The sequence below is a fragment of the Galeopterus variegatus genome, unplaced genomic scaffold, assembly GCF_000696425.1.
Source record: "Galeopterus variegatus unplaced genomic scaffold, G_variegatus-3.0.2 Scaffold850, whole genome shotgun sequence".
NCBI classification, from domain to species: Eukaryota; Metazoa; Chordata; class Mammalia; order Dermoptera; family Cynocephalidae; genus Galeopterus; species Galeopterus variegatus.
The window spans coordinates 121,009-139,868 of NW_007726961.1; the positions used below are offsets into that span (position 1 = coordinate 121,009).

Genomic DNA, 18,860 nt, shown 5'->3' on the forward strand with positions numbered 1-18,860 from the left:
GAGTAGTTATACTGGGCATTTTAGAAATGCCACCATTATGTATTATAATATTAAAAACTCTTCCACGCTATGAAAGCAGACTAATATGGCTAGGTAACCCCCCAGATCACTTGTTGCTAGAATTAATTTTAGCAACATATCCTTTAATAAAACCCATCATTCATACCAACTATGGAGTATTCTATAATAATCTGCAATATTTTTAGCCACATGAAGTCATACTAAAAAGACCTAAGCTGAAAAGCTACAAAGGCTCCTTTGCTCAATCTTATGAGCTCTACCACATGACATGGATTCTGAGGGCTGACTGTATAGCAGGTATACATGTATACATAGATAATATAACCATGTTTGAAGGCAAAGTATCCTTCTTAATATAAAAATTAATATTTTTTATTCCTTTCTCTTGTCCATATACTCACGTAGCTTATAATGAGACCAAACAGAACTGTTTGTGAGGAGGGCTGGAACAGTCCTGATTAGGTTAATTAATGAGAAAAGTGTGACTGAATTACGACCTACAATATCAATAGTGACCTTCAGTTTGACATGAAACCTCTTGGTATTGTACTTTGGCAAAGCAAAGTACAATAAATATTATTACTTTGCAGTATTACAAGTACTCAGCTCCCATCCTTTTATGCCCGATAAGTAAACACTGGATGTGCTGCTAGTATTTCCTAAATATGGTCCACAGAGCACCTGCATAAGAATCTCCTGAGGTGCTATTTATATAATATGCAGATTCCTGGGCCCTACAAGTAACCTAAGGAACCAAAATTTCTATAGCATACCAAAAAATCCCCATTTTTTACAAGCTCTCCCTGGTATTACTTAGGTATTGATTTGAGAAATCAATGGCATAAATCCTTTTAACTTGACCTATTTAAAGGAGAGATTTTGTTAAAATAAAAACAAAGCCCTTCTCTATTTTGCTGATACTTAAAATTTCACACATGCAGAATGTTTCTTAGTATGTATCCTTGCAGCAAAAAGCATTCTCTTAATAGAAAAAAATTAGAGACAATAATATTGATCATAATACCATCCTCAAAAGCAGTATCTCAAAGTAAATTTTCACTTTTTTAGGAAGAGCTTTACTATAGTGAAGGAGTTTTTAATGATTAACTAACTAGTCTTCACTCAATTTAGCAGTCCACACAGTTTATTCAGCAATATAGCAGGAGAGAAACTCCATCGTAATAGACATAAGGCAGATACAAGGTGGATCTCTGTGGTACATTCTTTATACAAACAAATAAATTTAGGTTTCACATGTGGCAAGTATGATTTGTTCCATACCAACAGCTACTCATCTCCCACTTCTTACTTCCTAAAAGAGCCCTGATTTTTTCAGTGGAGGCAATGTGCCCTATCCATGCAATGTCAATCCCATTCCCCTTTGCCAGGCTTTCCCAGGCTCCCTTGTGAACCAGTACCCTCTAATGAGCTGTAAGAAGAAATCTGCTAGGGACTTTTGGGAAAGATTTTATTCCCAGATACAAGACAGACTTGAAAGGAGAAAGCCTTTTGCTCCCTACTTCCAGCTTCTGGTTGGGATTGAAATATCTGGTGCAGCAACAAGCCACATTGTACTCACTGAGGAAACAACCATGAGGACAAAAAGCAAACATGGTAAGGCTCCCAGAAGGTAAGGATAGAAAGAGCCTGGGTCCTTGATAATATTGTTGAGCTGCTACACAAGCACTAGATTACCTAGCATCTTAAGTGGAAATTAAAAATTGTTCAGTGGCCTCTGATATGTTTTCAATAGCTTTTTCTAAGGTGCTTCACTCCAATTCTGGTTCCATGATTTTCATGAACAAGAGGAGGACAGAATGTAGCCAGTGTCTAGCAAGAACTTCTTAGTTCTAAGAAAGATGCTTCCTCTGGACTGTTCATAATACTTATGGAGTAAGATTTGATAATTTCTTTAGTCATATATCTCATAGTGTAGGTACTTTTCCATTTCCAGGGGAGGACACTGTTAAGTTCAGTCACCACAAAGATAGGATAGTCTTTGTTTAAGTAGAGCCAAGCAAGTCTAGACAGGTGACATTTCTACCTGTTTTTGTGTAACTTATGGAAGTGCTGCCTGATAGAATGTGATTTCTCTGGCAGTGACCAGTTATCAATAATGTCACAGCCACACTGAGGATGGGCCAAACAGAGCCAATGATAAATGGTTACATATGAATAAATTGTATATATATTTATCATTATCACTGATCAATGTACAAAAGATGGAATTTAGAACAAGGTAATTTCTTACTAAAATTTACTGGAAAAATCTAGGATCCAGCTACAACAAGAACACTGTCCCACAAAAGTTATCATTAGAAATACCATATGGAGCACACAGTATGGGGCCTCCCCTCCTCTAGAACTTGTCATATGTCAATAATCAAGCTGTAGAACTTTTTAGGAGAGACAAGCTAGTTCAAATACATCGTTCATATGGAACATAAATTAGTCTGGTTCTAGATGAACAGTCTGGCTGGAATACTGACTGAATTCATGATGAATAAAATATAAACAGGCCATGGAAGCGGATCCAACAATTTAAGCAGTTCCCCAAAGTAGTGACAGTCTGGGTCAGATTTAGAAAGGTTTTATTTTTCTATCATCCTCCTTGGGCTACTACCACAAAACCCTCTAGAATCTCTATGATTTTGACTGTTATAAAAGTTATTTGTTTTGGCCAAGTTTTTTGTTTAAGGTTTTGTCTGTTCTGGTCAAGATTAACTGTAATGCAGGGTTAAAACCAGCTACTCTGGATTCATGTATCCTTTTTCTAACCAGCGGAGGACCCAGAAGAAATGGATGGCAAGCTTTTTCAAAGGTCCACCTGCTGAGATTTTGGGGAGCCCACTCAAGTGGGAAAGACCAAGGAAGAACAAGGCTTCTATTAGCAGGATTATCAGGATAACACTCAGGGCAATAATCAGCTCTGTTAATACGGTCTAAGAATACTTGGTAACATTCATTTTCAACAAGTTCAGTTTGGTACAACCAATGGCCTAGTTCTAAACTAGGAAACCACTGTTGTCCACAATCAGGGCAATGTGAATTATCTGAGAACATCTGGACCTAGAAAGAAAACACCGGGAGCAACGTAACAGTAAGAGGCAGCAATGACAAACAGACACCCAAATAACCAGTCCTATTACAGGGCTGGTTTAGCAATTTCTCAGTTCAACAAACATTACTTGGAGAGGGTTAAATTTGGCTTGCACCTCAGTGCAATTCTTCAAGATTTCGTTGTCTATTTTTCACTCAGTTGCAACTCCGTCTCTGAACTCAGGGACTGATCCAGTCTATGGTGTCATCAGTCACTTACTAGCAGCACAGATCTCAGAATAGCTTCCCAAGTCCCAGTTTCTCAAGAAAAGATAAGGCTCTAGTCTAAATAAGTTATTTTTTTCTTATGTGTTATCAGCTGGTGGTGGTGTCACACAGAGGCACTTGGCTTACTCTGCTTTGTTGGTAAGGTTATTATGTCTGCTTGGTGAAACAGAGGAGCTGACAGATCCAATAGGTCTTTTGTTGGCGCTGGCACTCTCGCTGTTGTAATACACGTACCCAACTCTTAAGGCCTTGGCACTTTACAGCGATGTAGGGGGATCAGGAAAACCTGGTAGAGTCCTCTTGAGCGTGGATCCAATGAAGTCTGTCTTGGGAGGACCTTAAACAGGACCCAGTCACAGAGAAGTAGCTGATGATGAGTTGGTTGGAGGGTCTGGGAATGCGTCACATACCTGCAAATGATAAAACTTCAGACGACTCATATGGGCTTTGCAGTTGCTCACAGTATAGAAACATGCATTTGGAAATTATTTGGGTCAGTGAAGGTGGATGAGAATTGTTTCATAGGTTTCCCGATGACAATTTAACGTGGGCTCAAACCAATTTATCTGTTGGGAGTTATTCTTTATGCTTATATGGGAACTAGGGAAGGTTTTGGATCATTTAAGATTTGTACTAGGACTAGCTTAATTTTTTTCTTTTTAGGACTGTATTTCTTTTTTCTATTCCTTTTGCACCTTGAGAATAGTAAGGTTTGTATAATAATGTTTAACCTGGTAAAACTCTGAGATCTCTTGTATATCTTTTCTATAAAAATTGATGCCATATACAGAATTCCCAAAATGTGTGGGGTAACATTAATGATGACAGCCTTTCCATTATAGGTCTCAGTCCATCCCAGAAAAAGCTTATGAAATTATTACACAGTACTCTTAAAAGCTACCCATAGGAAGTTGGATGAAATCCTTCTGACGAAACCAAGAGGGGTGGGTCTTATTGCCCACATCTGTCTTTACAGGTTTATGCACATTGCCAGTTTGAGAAGGCAAGTAAAGGCATAGCTCTGAGCAACATTCCTAAGCTATTCTTGGAAAATACGCAGTAAATCGGTTGAAATTTGCAGAGGCTATCATTATCTTTGCATTCCCTTCATGACACTGAATGTAACATCTAAACAAGGTGGGGTAGGAGGACATATGAAACTAGATGGCCACCTAGGGAGTGTCACAGTTCATCAGAGTACAACATATACCCTGCCTTTCTCTAGTATTCTTTTTGTAAATTCTGAGACTTGAGCTGGTGAGAGTAATAAGGGACATTAGGGACTGCACAGGTATTAAAACTGTATAAAGATCTGACCTGAAAAGCAGGAATTATAGCCTTTCGCTGTCTATTTTTCACTCAATTGCAACTCAGTCTCTGAACTCAGTGATTGATCCAGTTTAGTGTCATCAGCCACTTACTAGCAGTGCGATCCCAGAATAGCTCCTTGCGGTCAAAGCATCTTCCTTACAGACTATCAGTACCAGATTTTAAAACGGCACATTTAAAAGGCAACTGAAGAGCCTCTGACAGTGCTACAACATGGGGCTCATATTTTGATAGGAGCCCCAAAGGAGGTGAAATAAAGTCAGTGTAGATTTATTGATGTGTTTTTTGAGGTCAGGTAACAATGGGTGAGGGCGACCAATTTGGCTCCTTGGGCAGAGCAGACAAAAAGTAGGGTTCCTGACTCAATGGCCTTATGCTTGGTGGTGATAACACAGGGTGTGATAGATTTCTCTGAGGGTCTGTTGACAAGACCTACCAGAGTAAAGGTTTCAATTACTGAATTAAAACTTGGGTGTTTAGTCATGGTAAACATGGATGACAAAACGTCCACAATCATTGAGCTCATTAAATACAGAAGATAAAAGTAGAGTAATATGACTAAGTCTCATATTTAAAAGATATGGAATTTTGGATTTTTATAGTGAAATTAGGGAAATGCAGTTAAAAGCACAGTAAGATATGATTTCACATCCACCAGACTGACACAAAATTACCAAGTTTGACAACAAGGGCTCCACAAACTCTAGGCAAAACCACCCCCCTCCCCCAGGACTCCACATCTCCACTGGCAGGAATTAAGAGAAAGCCCTAAAGCTCCAAGTGCTCAGAATAACTCCACTCTTTCCCTAATCTTCATTTCTCCAACTTTGAAAGTCAAGCAAGCACCAGAGCTCCAAGTATTCCTGAATTAAGAGAACTCCACTGTTCCTTGTGTTCCAGAAAGGCTGACCCTCTCCTGGGTCCTTCAACCTACTAAGGGTGAGAGTCAAAAGGAGGTCCAGAGCTCCAAGTGCTTAGAATAATATCACCCATTACCAGCAGCCTCTCTCATTCTTTAGTCTTATCACTACTAGGGAAGTAGGAGTGAAGCAAGGGGCCCCAGAAATGCTCCTGGCAAGATTCCCACCCCACCCCCCATACCCTCACATTCACAGTTTCACTGCCATTACCTGCTTGAAAGCACCAGGAGCAATCTCATACCTTAGTCTCTGTTCATGTCAAACACTACATGAAGCCCAGGACTTCTTGGTTATACTTCATAACCTTAGACTCTAATCCACCATATGACTCTAAGAACAGTGAGATGACACCCACTCCTCTCGCTTTATTTTTTTCCCCATAAATCATGCACCATTTTGTTTTATTATACATTTTACATATTTTCCTCCACTAAAATATAAACTCCCTGACAGAAGGACTTTTTGTCTTTTTATTTACTGCTATAAGTACCCAATAAATATTATTTGGAGAGAATAAAAAGCAAGAATAAAAAGCAACTTGAATCCTTATACTCTAATGATACAAGTGTAAATCAGTACAACCACTTTTGGAATAAACTTGCATTATCCAGTAAAACTGAAGACGTGTATTTCCTATAACTCAGCAATTCCACTCTTAAGCATATATCCCAGAGAAACTTGCACGTGTGCATTTAAAAACACGAATAAAAATATTTGTGGTAGCACTGTGTAATAGCAAAATAACAGCCAAAATGTCCATGAATGGTAGAATGGATAAATTAATCAAGGTATTGTCATACAGTGGAATACTATGCATATAAACAGAGATGACACTCAATGTACAAGAATGTTGAGCTAAAAAAAATCAAGTAGCAAAAAAATATATACACACGCACAATTCTTATATAAACTTTCCATTTACATAAAGTTTCAAAAGCATATAAAATTAATATATTACTTAGGGATAAATATGCAATAAGGCTAAAAAGAAAAGAAGGATAAGCACAAAACTCAGGATAATTATTACCTTTGATGGGAGAGGGAAGGGGATGGGATGGGAGGGCATTCAAAGAATTTCAAAGATAACTAGTTTTTTTCCCTTTAATTGTATGGAGATACAAGAATCCTAATAGCTTATAGTATCTCTATTCAACATTTTATAACTTAAAAAAAAAAGAGTAGAGTGGAAATAGGAATCAGATAGAGAAAGAGATTAATAGGCAAAACCAAACTTTTTCACACTGTGGACAAGAAGAGCAGCAGGAGTTATTCAGCTCATAGACAAAACAGGCGACTGACAGATTGAGAAAAAGAGTAGCCCTACAGAAGTATACGGATCTTGGGGCCGGCCCGTGACTCACTCGGGAGAGTGCGGTGCTGATAACACCAAGGCCATGGGTTTGGATCTCATATAGGGATGGCTTGTTGCTCACTGGTTGAGCGTGGTGCTAACAACACCAAGTCAAGGGTTAAGATCCCCTTACCAGTCATCTTTAAAAAAAAAAAAGAAGAAGTATACGGATCTTTTTTCCTCATAAAATTGTAAGCAACCATCTCTTCACAGAATAAGGTAAGAGAGGCCTACCTAATACTGGTATGAAAAAGAGAGTTTATACTCCTTGATGGCATGAATCTGTGTGTAGGGATATTGTTATTTCGGGTGGTGCCTTTGGGCAAATTAGAAGTCAACTGTCCTCCATGCAAGTTGCAGTCCAGAGAACCTCACTTGGCCAAGTATTCAACAGAACACAGTAACCCATGTCTGTTAGATAACAGTAATAATAGCTAGCATGGAGTGCAACTTTCTGTTCTAAACATTGTATGTGTATTAAGTCATTTTAATCTTTACAATAATCCAGTGAGGGATTATTACCTCCACTTTACAGTTAACAAAACAGAGAGTTAAGCAACTTGCCGAATGTCATACAGGTAGTTGTAGAGAAACCAGATTTTAATCCAGACAGACTGGTTCCAGAGCCTAGACCCTTAACCAGGATAAGATATGACTTTCTGAAGCAGCGACTGTTAAGCTTTAGAAAGCTATTTCACAAGCTGTTTACAAAGCTACAGGATACTCTTCAATTCTATGTATATATTAGGGTGGGGGTGGAGGAAATCACCCTTCATAATTCTCCACTTCCACACAAAAAGATTCAGGATAGGTTTCAGGGGGTCCTGAATCCCCTGAAATTACATGTAATAAGTTTTATGTATATATGTGCATTTTCTCCAGAAAGAGGGTACAAACTTTCAGACTGTCAAAGGAATCTGAAATGGTTTAGAACCATTAGGCATTAATGGCTCCTAGTCTTTTTACTACCAAAGGCAACCTTCACTCCTAGTGCGCGCGCGCGCGCGCGCGCACGCACACACACACACACACACACACACACACACACACACACACAATCTCATTTTGGAAAGATATCCAAACAATCTGCACTCTTGTAATAATTTATTTTATTTTTTTGTCCTTTTTGAGACCGGATGCACCGCGCTCGGCCAGTGAGCGCTGTGAGCGCACCGGTCATCCCTATATAGGTTCCGAACCCGCGGCGGGAGCGCTCCCAGCGCCGCACTCTCCCGAGTGCGCCACGGGCTCGGCCCTGTAATAATTTAATTTTCTCATTTTTATTAATCAGACATGTAGATTTACCAAGGAGAACTTCTAATAAAACAAAAAGCTAATGTCAGTAGCCTTGGTTTGGAAATTTTCAATATTTTAGGGCCGGCCCTTGGCTCACTCAGGAGAGTGTGGTGCTGATAACACCAAGGCCCCGGGTTCGGATCCCATATAGGGATGGCCGGTTAGCTCACTGGGTGAGCGTGGTGCTGACAACACCAAGTCAAGGGTTAAGATCCCCTTACCGGTCATCTTTTAAAAAAAAAAAGAAACTTTCAATATTTTAAATTAGATATAACATTCAAAATGCCTATATCATAAAGTTGGAGATTTAGATATCCTGAATCTGCTTCCTTCTCAACTCCATTAGCTTAAGTCAAAAGCAGTTGATTTAAGGTAAACATATGACTATCACTAGGCTTTTAGAAACGCTGAAAAAAACTTGTGAACTACCATTACTCTACTGATTATTAAACATAATTATTTAAGTTACTGAGGAAACCACCATGTCAGAGGCCCAATGCCAAGTACTGTGGATACACAGAGAACAACCTTTCAGGAATTTTCAATGTCCAGGGAATCCAGATAGGAACCAACGCTTTAGGTGAAGGTTAGGCTTGTAGATGAATATTAAAAAGGTGGCCTGTTGAGATCTTTGGAAATTTAGAAAGGCCGACAGAAGAAGCTGGAATTCCTGTATTTTCACACAAACCTGCTGATCAAAAATAGTAGGCAAAAACCAAAGTTTAAAGAACAAATGCTACACAAAAGAAATTATAAATCAGGGTTTTTTTGTGTGAGAACTAAAGTAAATTTATTTCTTCCTTAAACTCTATTAGAAGAAAACTTAGAAAAAAATATGGCACTTTCACACCAAAATACAAAGTGCAGCTCTATTTAGAAACTTACATCAACTAACCATGGCAGCTTTATACATACTAAATAATTACTTTCTCTAAATATTCTGATTCTGTTTCATTCTTTGCTATTTCCTGAATGGATGTTAGCATATGAGATCAGATCTGCGTTGGAGACAGAAAAATTCCCTTGTTCTTTTCAGTGGTAGCATAATAATCAAGTTTCAGACTGAGTCAGGATTGGGGTGACTTTCCTAGACAATATCCCTTAGACTTCAGCCTCAACCAACTCCTCATATTATATATAAAATCAAAAGATAGGCACACAGAAAAAATACAAATGCTTTAAGCTCTCTGGAATTCCCATTTTAAATATTTTCTTCCATAAAATATTACATTGTAAGGCTCATCAATAATCATAATTGTCGACTTTTTGTATGAAACAGCTTCTCCAATAAGTTTCATACACAAAGCGAAATCTTAAGAGCTTCCTATTTCATAACTAGTTCTGAAATTAGATAATGGGAGATTAGAGAGTATATAAAAAAGGAATCACTCTTCTTTTTTAATTCACATAATGTAAAATAACTCTTCATTGAAAATACATTATAAAAATAATTGCTCCTGAAAAAAGCCTTCACTTTGTTTTGTGAAAAACTACTTTTAATTTAGCAACGTCTTGGGATTCCTGAGAAGGCAGGTGGATGACTACCTTCAGTACTATTTAGCATACATACTGTTCCCCCTTAAGAACAACAGATTAGCTGATATGATCCTAGGTTAGAAAACAGCTAAAGAATGTTCTCCTCTCTCTCACCCCAGGAACTGATAAACAAAACAGGTGTGACACACACACACACACACACACACACACACACGTTGTTTTTTGGGGGGGTGGGGCACGTACTTTTTGGGGGGTGGAGAGCATAAAGAAGAAGAACTGGTTTAAAAATTGACTGGTACATTTCCATCTATATTGCCCTAATGGACCAAAAGTCCATGGTTCAAATTCTGTCTACAGTTTCAATTTAGAACACCAGGAGCCAAACTTTATAAGGTTAATATGCAGTCTTCAACAATCAGACCTGGAGCCAAGCTTAGGTATTTCTGTACTTGTACTATTTGTGTCTGTGTTTAAAACTAAATTTCTAAGTCTTGACCACTCCTCTGCACCATGTCTACTGTCATTTACGATAAGTAAATGGCCTCATCTGTCAAAGCATTAAGTCATTCTTATTGTTTTCCTACAAAATTTTTTAAAAATCTGGTGGTCAAAATAGTTGTAAATTATAAATACTGTTACTTTTATACAAAGAAGTTGTAAGTGAGTCTCCAGGATTGACTCCTGCCTATATCTATGAACCTATATGTATGCATATGGATAGATATCCATATAGAGAATCTACAAATATAGAACCCAATACATCACTGTCCTCTAAAGTTAGACTACCTAGGCCTGAATGACTGCTCCAGCTTCTGCCACAGTGAACTTTCTCTCTACCCCTTTGGGTTTTTTTTTTTTTTTTTTTACCACAAAATGGGTAACACTACCTAAATAAAAGTAGTAGTGTGAGGGTTAAATGAGATCATATGCAACACATACCACTAAGGGGACACAAAAGAAGTCCTCAAAAACTGTTTATTATTATTATTTGAATTATTAAATGAAAGTACAACTAGAGGTTTTATTTTTTTGGAATGGGGAAAGCAAGTGGGAACTGCACTAAAGGAAAGTTCTGTTGCTTCTTCACCAGTAGATCAGAACAACGGCAGAACCAGACGGCTCTATTTATATAATTAAAATAGAATCCTCAAAAGTTAACAAACTAATGCTTTAAATTTGACTCTGTAAAAATGTTACTACTTCTACATTATATATACATTATGGTCAAGGGCTGAAGGGAAATATATAAAAAAAAAATGCTCGTGAGGTTGCAGAGAAAAAGGAACCCTCATACACTGTTGGTGGGACTGCAAAATGGTGCAGCCTTTTTGGAAAATTGGTATAGAGGTTCCTCAAACAATTACAGATGGATCTACCATATGACCCAGCTATCCCACTGCTGGGAATATACACAGAGGAATGGAAATCATCATGTCGAAGGGATACCTGTACTCCAGTGTTTACTGCAGCACTATTTATAATAGCCAAGAGTTGGAGCCAGCCCAAATGTCCATCATCAGATGAGTGGATAAATAAAATGTGGTATATCTATACGATGGAATACTTACTCAGCTATAAAAAAGAATGAAATACTACCATCTGCAGCAACATGGATGGACTTAGAAAAAATTATATTAAGTGAAATAAGTCAGGCACAGAAAGAGAAATACCACATGTTCTCATTTATTTGTGGAAGCTAAAAATAAATAAATAAATAAATATACAAACGATGCGGGGGGAGAGTGGGGAAGAAGACACAACAATCACAACAATTCCTTGAACTTGTTAAGACAAGTTGAACAGATACGATGCTGATGGGCGGAAGGAGGAAGAGGGAAGAGGAAAAGAGGAATTGGTAAAGGGATTCGAAAATCAACTACACTGTGTATTGATAAATCAAAATTAAAAATAAATAAATAAAATTTGATCTGATATAGTGGAATTATAGGGGAATTTTCTTCATTTCTATTTTGATTACCAAAATCATGAGCCAACTCCTTTAATATTAGAAAAGAGGAAAGTAACCCAATCAGTAATGACAGTTTCCACTTATTGAGCCCTTAAACTAGTCCATTTAATACTCCAAATGACCCCATGAATCTCCACTTTACTGATGAGAAAATGGGCTAGGAGTGATAAAGTAACCTGCCAAAGTCATGCAGTGACATAAGAAGAATTCAAACCCAGCTCTGACTCCAAAGTTCATGCTCATAAACAATGTTAAACACATCCTTTCTTACTCAAAAATGCTTGATTTTCTGTGCAAAATTTATGATGAAACATAATCACCACAATGAATTATCTCTGTAGGATACAGTTTAATAAGTAGTTTATAAGATGTAGAAATATTAATGAAATTTAAACACAATTAAAATTCTAAATTCTAAAACAAAAACAGCCAATTCTTTATTATTTAATTTTTTTTGAAGGTTGTAGAACCTCAATGTTTATGTGCTTTCACAGTTGGCTTAGGGTGCAACCTCAAAGTGATAAAGCAGACAAAGCTTCTCTGAGTAAACTTTCTTTTAAGAAATTCAAGTGGCACTTCAAAGAAAGGTGGATTTCTATGGAATACAGTTTAAAGTGACTTCTTAGACAAAAATAAATTATGTACAAGACACAATGCATTGTTAAAATACACAATAATCCTCAAATAATTAGCTAAATTCTGAAATTACTTTATTATGTCTACATTATGCATACCTATGGTAAAGGTCTGAATGAAAATATATAAAACTCTAGTTTTATATACTAGGCTAGTATTATATCTACAGTAAGAAAGAAACTAGGTAAAATAGAGCTTAAATGAGTCACCCAAGGTTACATGATAACCTGCGGCAAAACTGATTATCAAGTTGTGGACTCTGCATTCTGCATAAAAAACATTACTGTAGAAAGGTTCCCACTTAAAGTTTTCATAGTAAATGCTAGTTTTTCAAGCTGTTCTAATTCACACTAAGGCTTCCAAGAACACTGTCAGTTCCTCTACCATGAGGTTCCTTTTTTCATTAAATGGCCATTTATACGCTAATCATTTTTGTTAAAAAATAAATTTTTTAACAAAATAAATTTGAATAGCTGCCACAACCTTAATTCTTAAAAAATAAAGACATGGAAGGATCTCTCATAAAGATCCAAAATAAAATGTCTTAAGCCCTAAAGACAGATAAAAACAAAACCAGTAAATTTAATTAGAATAAGATAACTCATTTCTGGATCTGTGTTAACAGTATAAGGTCTAAAAATTAAGCGCTACTGGCAGATAGTACTATAGAATTTGTTCAAAGAAGGAAAAGGTGTGAAAAAAAGATATTTCATCGGGTACGAAATACTATCGAGAGCAGGGCACATACGAGCATATAATACATAAGCAAAACAGTAATTATAGGGTATTACAAAACCTTCAAACTTTGTCCTTTTTAGCACCATTAAGGTTTACTTTGAAGAAAAAAAAAACAAAAAAACTATCTTTTAAGGATTAAGATGAATGTTGGGATCCTGTTAGGCACGGAGGAAAAGTAATCGCCACCTACACTACTAAGTCAGATTTCTCCTTTGTATTTCGAACCTTAAAGGAATTCTGGTTTTCATCTTAAAGTCCAACCAAAATGTTGCTCCCACCTTAATCCGTTTAATGTTTATAAGATTCTGTTTCTTTTTTACTCCAAAAAGTATATTTCCCAATCTACCTCGTTTACTGTTTGCGCGGTAAGAAGGTGGGGGCGGGGAGGGACCGTTTCTTAAACACCTTTGAAAGGGGAAGTTAGTTAAAATAATAAAACATAGAAAAGTTGTATGTTCATTTTGTTTACTTACAAACTATAGCGGGGTTTAAATCGCAGAACCGTCAATATCTGAGAAGCCGTTCGGGAATTTCTTCTGCCCAGAACGTCCAGCTGCACCCTGCGGCCGCCACCGCTGCCGAATGTCGCCCGGGTCCCCGCCCACGTGATGGCGACCTCCGCTGGGAGGCGCCCGCGGAATGCTGGGATTGGTAGTCCCCATTTGGGCTCTGAGTAATCTTTGTGTCTCCATCACACAGTGAGAAGTGTATCCCTGGCACCTAAAACAGGGATGGCCTACTACATAGCAGAAGCTCAACTATTTACTAAATTAATGATTCCTGGATAACATGATTTTCGGTGCCTTTACCTTTCAATTTTTCTCTTTTGGCAGATGTCACAGGATTTGGGAACACTCAGTTGCTGCTGAATTGACTGCAATTTCTAATTCAACCAAAAATGAAGGGAAGAATATTATATTCTATTCACTTCATTTTTTTACTTTCAGTATAACATTTTCAGCTACACATTTTCACTTGTATTAAGTCTTTAAAATATTTTTCTATCACTTGTGAGAATGGGGGATAAATGGAGCAGCCAGCAAGGGGAGGAGCGTGGTGAGTGCACGCAACCGAACAGATGTCCTCGAGTTCTCATGCTGACATCTGAGGGGATTGCAGGCACCTCTGCAAGACGTCTGACCACCCTGACCCTTATAATGACCTGAAATTCATAGACTCGAAGAACCCATGAGACCAACACAGTGAGAGGCAGTACTGATACTGGCAAGTACCTGTTAAACATGACTTGAAACCCGGCCTCTGCCATTACTAAGAGCGTGTCCTCAAAAGAGTTGCTTAATCTAAACCTCAGGTTGCTCATGTGTCAAGTGGGGACAATGCTACATACCTCATAAAGTTGTTATGAGTAAATGAGATGATGTATGTAGTGTGTCTGTTAAATGATAGTAGTAAATGATGAAAATCAGCTATTTGTTTGACCTATTAATTGTATAAATGTGAAAACTGAGAGATGGCAAGCAATTTACCCAAGAAATATAACCAGTTAGGTGCAAAGTCAAGTAGGTCTAAATTCCTGTTTCTGAGCTACACCAGTTCAAGACAACAGAGAAGACATCTACTCATGTAAATCTCCCTTTCCCTCTCCTCATTTTTTTCCCATAACACTTCTGATCAACACATTATTTTACTTATTTTGATTTTTGTCTGTCTCCTCCCACAGAATACAAACTCCAAGAAGCAGGTGTTTTTTGTGCTTTTTTTTTTTAACACTTACTTGTATATATTTGTGCTGTACCAATGTACAATGCTACTTAGATAGCCTAGCTTTGTACCGTTAATCCACCACCTCCCTCGCCTCTGTTCCCTCTTCCCTCCCAGGCTCTGGTAACCATTATTCTACTCTCTACTTCTATGAAAACCACTCCTTTTTTTCTTTTTTCTTTTCTTTTTTTTATAAGATTACACATGAGTGAGATCATGCAGTATTTGTCTTTGACTGCTTAACATGATAGTTTGCAGTTCCATTCATGTTCCTGCAAATGATAGGTTTTAAAAAATACCGTAATAGTATTCCACTGTGTAAATAGTATTTCAATTTTTTAACCCATTCATCTATTGATGGGCATTTAGGCTGAACCCATCACTTGGCTAATGTGAATAGTACTGCAATGAACATGTGAGTGCAGGTGTCTCTTCAATATATTGATTTCATTTCCTTTGGATATATACCTAACAGTGGGATAGGTGGGTGTAAGGTAGATCTACTTTTAGTTCTCTGAGGAATCTCCATAGTATTTTACACAATGGCTGGACCAATTTACATTTCCACCAACAATGTAGGAGAGTTCCTTTTTCTCTGCACCCTTGCCAGCAATTGTTATTTTCTGTCTTATTAAAAATAGCCATTCTAACTGGAGTGAGATATCTCATTGTGGTTTTCATTTGCATTCAGGAAGGGTTTTCTGATTTTTACTTTATTTTGCTCACTGCTTATAGGAGCACATAGGCTTGACAAAGAACAGGAAGTACACAAAGGGCAAAAGTCCTAAATGCCCTTATGCAGAACCTAAGTGCTGAAAACAGCAAATAGTTTCTGCTAGATTAGATGAGAACATTAAGGTCATTTCTTATCCAGCTTTATACTCCCTTTCCTTTGTTTCTCAACATGTTTTCCAGAGACTGCCCCATAGCCAATTTCTTTTCCTTCCTTTGATAAATGATAAGTTGTTTTTTCTCTTGTATTTCCTTGTCTTTACAATAAAAAGCTGAAGCAAATACCAACTCGAGGCTGTGCCTTGTTTCTCCCTTCTTGAGTGAGTTGTCTCAGTGCAGGCCCTTTGGGCTTCTCGTTGCTCTTAATATTTGGGCTCTGAGTAATCTTTGTGTCTCCATCACACAGTGAGAAGTGTATCCCTGGCACCTAAAACAGGGATGGCCTACTACATAGCAGAAGCTCAACTATTTACTAAATTAATGATTCCTGGATAACATGATTTTCGGTGCCTTTACCTTTCAATTTTTCTCTTTTGGCAGATGTCACAGGATTTGGGAACACTCAGTTGCTGCTGAATTGACTGCAATTTCTAATTCAACCAAAAATGAAGGGAAGAATATTATATTCTATTCACTTCATTTTTTTACTTTCAGTATAACATTTTCAGCTACACATTTTCACTTGTATTAAGTCTTTAAAATATTTTTCTATCACTTGTGAGAATGGGGGATAAATGGAGCCAGCTACTGTCTTTAATTGACTTCCTCTTATTTAATATCTTAAACATCTCTTCCTTATTGAAATCAACAATGTTGCCCCTTTCTACCACGCCACAACCCCAAAGTTACTTATTTCCCTATCCAACTAGAAACATGAATATTATACATAATGAATTGATAGATGCTCTCTTTAAATAGCTGAATTTCTGCTTACCCTAAACAAAAAGACTCTTGCACAAATTTATTATTTTAAAATAAAATGAGTTTCATCTAAAATGGCTGATTTAGAGATCTGGTGTCAAGGGCACAGGATTTCTAAACCTAGCCCTAAAAGCCAAGCATGTGAATTAATGCCAGTCATATAATCTGAATTACAACTTTTTGTGTATCTCTCTCCCCTAATACAGAACAAATGTGGTCATCATCTTTGTTGGCACAGAATAGATGTGTAATAAATCTATGAATTAATGAGTCTATTCTTTGTTATAATCATTTCTTACCTGTCTTGACTCACTGAATTCCTCTAAATTTCGCAGATTCCCAAAGTAACTATTTAATATCCAGGGTTCAGGCCTCCTCTTGATATTGGTGGCCCAGCAAATCCCTTATAATATTGGCTATGAGTCTAATGTCTCTGTTATGTCACCTCTTTTGTGACAACCTTGCAGTTTGAAAAATATCTACAGCAGAATATCTGGTTTGACAAGAGTTTAGCTTTACCTCAGTTAGTGATGAAAGTTTGGCATTTGTAAATTTTCTAGGTGTGGGAGGCAGTTATGGTACAAGCTAGAGTTATGTATTCTTATAACCTAGACAAAGAAGGGAAAATCCTAAGCAAATATGTGTTAACATTAAAGTTACCATGCCTCTGATTTTACTTTTACATTCTCTATTCATTTCTTTGAAAAGCCATTCCTAAGCCTTTACAGTTTTAATTATAAAATAACACATGTACTAATTATTTAATAATATGTAGAACCTCTTGTCTTTTTTAATATGTTCCCTAAACCTAAGTTTTACAAGTCTGTATCCAAGTTTTTATATAGTCAGCTGTCCGGGTAAGTGTTTTAAGGAGGCTCTTAACATATACATTAATGTTTATAATATGAACTTAGAATATTAATACTATGAAATTTATATCCTTTAATAATTATATCTATTAAAGAACTTTTACTATTATGTGTTAATGAGTAATGTAATTGCTACCTTACAGAGACTGCATTACTTAAAACATAAGTAAATAAAAGCTAAGTATTACCCAGTATCAATACTATTCAGCACTTCGTTGGAAATGGTCTCCTAAGCTTCTAAATATACCATCTAACTCAGGCTAAGAAGAGAAAGTATCCTCTTCATTTTCCCTAATAGGACTGGGGGAAAAAAAAAAGTAGCACTCTCTTGCTACTGCTCCTCCAGTGTCTTTGGCTATACTGTATATAATAAAGCTAAACTAAACTACACTCCTAACATGCTTAAACCTATGTTGACTCTCTAAAAAATGTAATTCCTTGTGTCTGTAGCCAAATTTACGGACTATTAGTGAAGACATAGTACACCTTAAGACCTAAGCAATTGAAACTTATGCCAAGTTTGAGCAACAAATGAGTTCCCCCAAAACATTCTAAAGTATTTCTTAAAATACTTAAAGAATAAGCACCTTTAAATTTCCAGAATCATTAATTGTTAATTGGTAACTAAATTACTATTTTTAAAATATGTTCACTGAAACCAATCATAGAAAATCCTCCAAGAAGATAAGTTGTATAATTGAAGGTAACATTAGCTTTCTTTCAATAATTATTCAGACTTTACAGTAACTTATTCAACCTTCCCTCGGTTTGTCTACATTTGGTTAAATATTTGCATATTATCCATATCTATAAATATGGTATACAAAGGTGAAACAAATAGGTTTTATCATGCTTTCTTATTCCGTAAACTAAACGCAAGAACCCTAAATCAAATGCAGTATGCTGTCATGCCCAGATGAAAGCAAAAATAATGGATCACAACTGAAAATTACAATGCTGCCTTTAAACAAAGTATTTGTTCATTTCTCATGGTGATAACGCAGCACTGATAAGGTCTTCCGAACAGAACTGCAGTGCTGCTGGAATAGAATTTTTACATGAAAGACCAGGAATAAGGTTATGTTTGCTATGGGTACATTTCGCAAGTGGCAATCCACCCAGTGAGTATGACTGTAGATACGATTTCGTACACCCTCAACAGGTGATTTAAAATTTTAAACTTGGTAAACCGTCTTCATAACGATATCGAAACTAAAATATTCGCCATATAAAGATGACACATGCAAAAGTATCTCTCTGACCATCACTCCTTCTAGGGATGCTTGGGAAGGCATGGCCAAAGTAGCCGACCAAAAACGTTCCAGGAAAACTGCGCAACAGCCTGGGGCGAGGGCTGAAACTCGTTCTTCTCCACCTCCGTCTCACTCGCCCTTTCCCGGAGACTTGGTACTCTAGGGGACCAGCGGCTGGACTTGGGACAAGCAATTTGCCCTGCCACCCTTCCGTCGCCCCCACTCACCCTCCCTCAAGGCCTAGGACAGAGACGTCCTCCTCCCCCTTCTCCTCCTCTT

The 18,860-nt window shown here is 37.2% G+C and overlaps 2 protein-coding genes across 3 annotated transcripts in view; both read right to left on the minus strand.

Moving 5' to 3' along the window:
- Nucleotides 1–13,561, minus strand: part of LOC103590647 (torsin-1A-interacting protein 2-like) — a 30,281-nt gene extending 16,720 nt beyond the window's left edge. The window contains exon 1 of the mRNA XM_008572936.1: nucleotides 13,558–13,561. The gene's annotated coding sequence lies outside the window, so the exon portion shown is untranslated. The remainder of the gene's footprint in view (nucleotides 1–13,557) is intronic.
- LOC103590646 (torsin-1A-interacting protein 2) lies at nucleotides 1,148–18,821 on the minus strand. Of its 2 annotated transcripts, none has more exons than XM_008572935.1 (2): nucleotides 18,809–18,821; nucleotides 1,148–3,758 (listed from the first exon to the last, which is right to left on the minus strand). In XM_008572935.1, the coding sequence occupies exon 2, from the start codon at nucleotides 3,082–3,084 to the stop codon at nucleotides 2,689–2,691; it is 396 nt and encodes a 131-aa protein (XP_008571157.1). In that variant the 5' UTR covers nucleotides 3,085–3,758; nucleotides 18,809–18,821; the 3' UTR covers nucleotides 1,148–2,688. The 2 variants fall into 2 exon arrangements, with proteins under 2 accessions (XP_008571157.1, XP_008571156.1); XM_008572934.1 differs by lacking the exon at nucleotides 18,809–18,821 and adding an exon at nucleotides 13,558–13,561.
- Nucleotides 18,822–18,860: the final 39 nt, after the last annotated feature.

Excerpts from the sequence above, each read along its gene's own strand:
- LOC103590646 (XM_008572935.1), bottom strand. The coding sequence starts at position 3,084 with ATGTTCTCAGATAATTCACATTGCCCTGATTGTGGACAACAGTGGTTT.